A 5,206-nucleotide genomic window follows, 5' to 3' on the forward strand; every position below is an offset into this window, starting at 1 on the left:
GAGCACCTGGTGACCTTCTTCGTGCCAGTGTTTGAGCCACTGCCCCCACAGTACTTCATCCGGGTGGTGTCCGACCGTTGGCTCTGTAAGTCCCATTCTCCAGGAGCTCCTGCATACACACAGCTGTGCTTCTCCCTGGGAGTGAGGGGGTGGTTTAGCCCCTTTCCAAGGGCTATCCCAGGGAAAAACCTTCTGGCATCCAAGTGTCAGCAGGGCTGGGCCTCCCTTGGGCAGCAGGAGCTGAGGGATGGAACATCGGAGTGACTTGGCCCTGCTGGTGAGCAGGGAGGTCAGAGCAGGTTGAACCAACCTAACTGCTGTGTGTTTTGGAGATGCCAACGTGTTTTTGTGTGTCTGACAGCCTGTGAGACTCAGCTGCCTGTGTCCTTCCGCCACCTGATCCTCCCGGAGAAGTATCCTCCCCCCACGGAGCTGCTGGACCTGCAGCCCCTGCCGGTGTCGGCGCTGCGCAACAGCTCCTTCGAGAGCCTCTACCAGGACAAGTTCCCCTTCTTCAACCCCATCCAGACTCAGGGTGAGTGTGCCCTGCCCCTCAGTGACCCCCCACCCCATCTAGCAGCCTTGGTTTTGTGGGATGTATTCGTGTAACATCAGGAATTCTGTAGGGAATGGTGTATCCCTCTGCCTCCCTGAGCTTTGAGGCTTGAAATCTGCCTCCAGAGGGTCTTGGATGTGTTCCTCAGGGATCTCCCCAGGTGCTGTCTGGCAGCAGCAGGTTTGCTCTTGGAGCTCAAGCTCCAAATTTCTCCAGCTCTGCTGCTTGTAGGGATGAAGTTGGGAGCTTCCCTCTTGGAGTTTTTCTGCCTGGAGCGTGGAATTCCCACTTGGCAGACTGGAGCCTGTTCTGCTCAGTGAATCCCAGGCTAAAACCTCTAACCAGCCTTTTCTGGAGCTCCTCTGACCGTGTTTTCCCACCTCATTCCCAGAGTTCTGACAGAAATCCCTGGAGATTTTACTCACCCCCTCTCCTCCGTGCTGTCCCTCTGTCCCCAGTGTTTAACACGGTTTACAACAGCGATGACAACGTGTTTGTGGGAGCTCCCACGGGCAGTGGGAAGACCATCTGTGCAGAGTTTGCCATCCTCAGGATGCTGCTCCAGAACTCTGAGGGACGCTGTGTCTACATCACTCCCATGGAGGCCCTGGCAGAGCAGGTGAGTCCAACACCCTGGGAATACCTGGAGCCTTATCCAGGCTTGGATTCCCATCCTCATCTCTTTCACTTTGCTCATCCCTTGCTGTCACATCCTTTGGGATGTCTCCAGAGCCATCTGATTGTGTTCTTCCTGAGGGAGCAGAGGCACCATCCCACTGCCAACCTGCTCGTGTGGTTCTCCAGGAATTTGGTAGGAATTGTTCCAGTTTGAGGCTAAGAGCAGCATCACTTCCATTTTGGGGCAGGTCTTCATGGACTGGTATGAGAAGTTCCAGGAGCGCCTCAACAAGAAGGTGGTTTTGCTGACAGGGGAGACCAGCACTGACCTGAAGCTGCTGGGCAAGGGGAACATCATCATCAGCACCCCAGAGAAGTGGGACATCCTCTCACGCCGCTGGAAGCAGCGCAAGAACGTGCAGAACGTCAATCTCTTCATCGTGGACGAAGTGCACCTCATTGGGGGTGAAAATGGGGTGAGTTTGGGAGGGCTTGAGAGTGTTGTGGCTTTGGGTGATGCTCCTCAGCGTGAGGAGCTCGTGGTGGAGCTGCTGTGGGGTGGGTCGATGCTGCATCCAGTCTGAGGCCAGATTTTCCTGCTGGGAATTTGCCCCATGGGCTGCTTTGGGTGATGTTCCTCATCATGTTGGTCTTGGTGGTGGAGCTGCTGTGGGTGGATGGTGGCTATATCCAGTCTGAGGTCAGCTCTTCCTGCTGGGAATTTCCTCAGTGGGCTACTTTAGGTGATGTTCCTCGTTGTGAGGGTCTCATGGTGGAGCTGCCGTGGGGTGGGATGATGCTATATCCAGTCTGAGGTCAGCTCTTCCTGCTGGGAATTTCCTCAGTGTGTTGGGATAGGAGAGCCATATCCTTTAGGAAGCTCAGGAGGAATATCCCTTGAGGTCTCCTGACTGGAGCTCAGCCAGGAGCACCCAGTGTTCCCCTCCTGCTCCTGCTCCAACCTGTCCTCTCCTTGCAGCCAGTGCTGGAGGTGATCTGCTCCCGCATGCGCTACATCTCCTCCCAAATCGAGCGCCCCATCCGCATCGTGGCCCTCAGCTCCTCCCTGTCCAACGCCAAGGACGTGGCTCACTGGTTGGGCTGCAGTGCCACCTCCACCTTCAACTTCCACCCCAACGTCCGCCCCGTGCCCCTGGAGCTGCACATCCAGGTAAGGTTTGGGCGAGGTCACCTCCGTTCCCTCCTGCTCGCGGTGCTCTCACCTCCTCCTCCTCTTCCTCACCAGGGCTTCAACATCAGCCACACGCAGACCAGGCTGCTGTCCATGGCCAAGCCCGTGTACCATGCCATCATGAAGCACTCCCCCAAGAAACCAGTCATCGTCTTCGTCCCCTCACGCAAGCAGACGCGGCTCACGGCCATCAACATCCTCACCACGTGCGCCTCGGACGTCCAGCGCCAGAGGTGACGGCGCTGAGGGACAACCAGGGGTGGGAAAGGGTCTTGGTGGATCTCATCAGGGATCTGCTGTGGCATAGAGGAGGGCCCTGAAGCCCAAGGTGGAGATGGAGGGGCTGGAGCGTGTCTAGGGAAGGGTCTGGAGCACCAGGAGCTGCTGAGGGAGATGTGGAGGCTCAGCCTGGAGAAAAGGAGGCTCAGGAAGGAACTTCTCACTGTCTCCAACTCCATCTGGCAGGATGTGCAGCCTGGTGGGGTCAGGTTCTGCTCCAAGAGAACAAGGGATAGGATGAGAGGAAACAGCCAGGGGAGGTTTAGGTTGGATATTGGGAACAATTCCTTCCTGGAAAGGGCTGTCCAGCTCAGGGAGGTGGTAGAGTTACGTCCCTGACAGCCATGTGGATGTGGCACTTGGGGACGTGGTTTGTGGTGGCCTTGACAGTGCTAGGGAATGGTTGGACTTGACCTTAGAGAGCTTTCCCAATTCCATGATTCCCTGTTAGGTTCCTACACTGTGCAGAGAAGGATCTGGTGCCATACCTGGACAAGCTGAACGACAACACCCTGAAGGAGACGCTGGTGAACGGGGTTGGCTACCTGCACGAGGGGCTCACGGCCATGGAGAGACGTGTGGTGGAGCAGCTGTTCAGCTCTGGTGAGGGGTGGGATGGGGACACTACGTGGGAACCCTTTTCCCTGGAGTTTGGCAGTCTGGAGATAACAGCTTGTCCAAGCTTTGTGTCGCTTCTTCAGGGAGGTCTTAGAGTGCCTAGAGGCTCCAAGAGAGATGGAGAGGGACTTTTCACAAGGACCTGGAGGGACAGGACAAGGGATGATGGCTTCAAACTGAAAGAGATTAGGTTCAGATTAGATACTAGGAAGAAATTCTTCCCTGGGAGGTGCTGAGGCTCTGGCACAGGTTGCCCAGAGCAGCTGTGGCTGCTCCAGTGTTCCAGGCCAGGCTGGATAGGGCTTGGAGCAACCTGGGCTAGTGGGAGGTGTCCCTGCCCATAGCAGGGATTGGGGTGGGACGAGCTTTAAGGTCCTTCCAACCCAACCCATCTCAGGATTCTCTGCCTCCCACATCCAAAAATCCTACCATCCTAAACATCACCTCCCTGGCTGCCCAGAGTGCCCTGACCTCTCTGCCCTCAGTTCCAGTGCCCCAGGAAGGTGCTGACCACCCTCCCCATCCTCTTGCAGGTGCTGTCCAGGTCATGGTGGCCTCTCGCAGCCTGTGCTGGGGCATGAACATCGCAGCTCACCTGGTCATCATCATGGACACTCAGTACTACAACGGCAAGATCCACGCGTGAGTGCCATGCTGTGCCTCCAGGCATCCCTGATCCCAGCCTGGGATCCCCAGGGAGCTGTGGTGGTTCTCTTAACCCTCTCTCCATGCCCAGGTATGTGGATTACCCCATCTATGATGTGCTGCAGATGGTTGGCCATGCCAACCGCCCGCTGCAGGACGATGAGGGTCGATGTGTCATCATGTGCCAGGGATCCAAGAAGGTGGGTGAGGAATGGGGAATCATTGCTGGCCTTTAAATATCTGCTTCCTGCCTGGGGTGTGGATATTGCTCTCCCAGCTGGTGGGTAACCCTCAGTCCAGTCAGAGCAGGTGATCCAAACCCCTCAGAGCTCTGCAGCCTGGGAGATGCTCCAGGAGTTTGGAGGTCTGGGGTCTATTTACCCCTTCCCTGCTGTAGGATTTCTTCAAGAAATTCCTCTATGAGCCCCTGCCAGTGGAATCCCACCTGGATCACTGCATGCACGATCACTTCAACGCTGAGATTGTCACCAAGACCATCGAGAACAAGCAGGACGCGGTGGATTACCTCACCTGGACCTTCCTCTATCGCAGGATGACGCAGAACCCCAACTACTACAACCTGCAAGGTGAGCAGAGGGCTCTGTGCCAGTGGAGATGGGGTTGGAGGCAATCAGGGACCCTCTGCAGCTTGTCCCTGTCTGGGAAGTGACACTGCTGTACCCACAGGTGTGTCCCACAGACACCTCTCAGATCACCTCTCGGAGCTGGTGGAGCAGACCCTGAGTGACCTGGAGCAATCCAAGTGCATCAGCATCGAGGATGAGATGGATGTGGCTCCTCTGAACCTGGGCATGATTGCTGCCTACTACTACATCAACTACACCACCATAGGTAAGGGCTCCCTGAGGGACAGGAACACACCTGCTCTCCGTCCGCTCTCCGCGTCACTCCTGGTGATGGAGAGAAGGTTAGGGGTGGGTAAAACCCCATCTTTTTGTGTGTTTTCTCCAAAAAACCCTGTGGTTTCATGCTGTCTCCACCTCTGCCATCCCCAGAGCTCTTCAGCATGTCCCTCAATGCCAAGACCAAGGTGCGAGGGCTGATTGAGATCATCTCCAACGCTGCCGAGTACGAGAACATTCCCATCCGGCACCACGAGGACAACCTGCTGCGGCAGGTGAGTGACACGTGGCTCCCTGGAGCACCTCAGGGATCATGGGATCATCGAGGCTGGAGGAGACCTCTAAAATCATCAAGTCAACCATTAACCTGTCACTGTTGTTACTCCTAAACCATATCCTCCAGCACTGCATCCAGATGCTTCTTAAACATTTCTA

At 56.1% G+C, this 5,206-nt stretch overlaps 1 protein-coding gene across 1 annotated transcript in view; it reads left to right on the forward strand.

The window, feature by feature from the left end:
- Positions 1 to 5,046, forward strand: part of LOC103809044 (U5 small nuclear ribonucleoprotein 200 kDa helicase-like) — a gene marked incomplete at both ends in the record, with an annotated part of 20,743 nt that extends 15,697 nt beyond the window's left edge. The window contains 12 exon segments of the mRNA XM_009081854.1: positions 1 to 85; positions 362 to 535; positions 1,015 to 1,175; positions 1,423 to 1,650; positions 2,154 to 2,345; positions 2,421 to 2,599; positions 3,097 to 3,248; positions 3,797 to 3,905; positions 4,000 to 4,108; positions 4,306 to 4,495; positions 4,596 to 4,760; positions 4,925 to 5,046. The exon segment at positions 1 to 85 is cut by the window's left edge and continues 28 nt beyond it. Coding sequence (XP_009080102.1) covers positions 1 to 85; positions 362 to 535; positions 1,015 to 1,175; positions 1,423 to 1,650; positions 2,154 to 2,345; positions 2,421 to 2,599; positions 3,097 to 3,248; positions 3,797 to 3,905; positions 4,000 to 4,108; positions 4,306 to 4,495; positions 4,596 to 4,760; positions 4,925 to 5,046 — 1,866 coding nt within the window.
- Positions 5,047 to 5,206: the final 160 nt, after the last annotated feature.

Source organism: Acanthisitta chloris, unplaced genomic scaffold, assembly GCF_000695815.1.
Source record: "Acanthisitta chloris isolate BGI_N310 unplaced genomic scaffold, ASM69581v1 scaffold479, whole genome shotgun sequence".
Lineage (NCBI taxonomy): Eukaryota > Metazoa > Chordata > Aves > Passeriformes > Acanthisittidae > Acanthisitta > Acanthisitta chloris.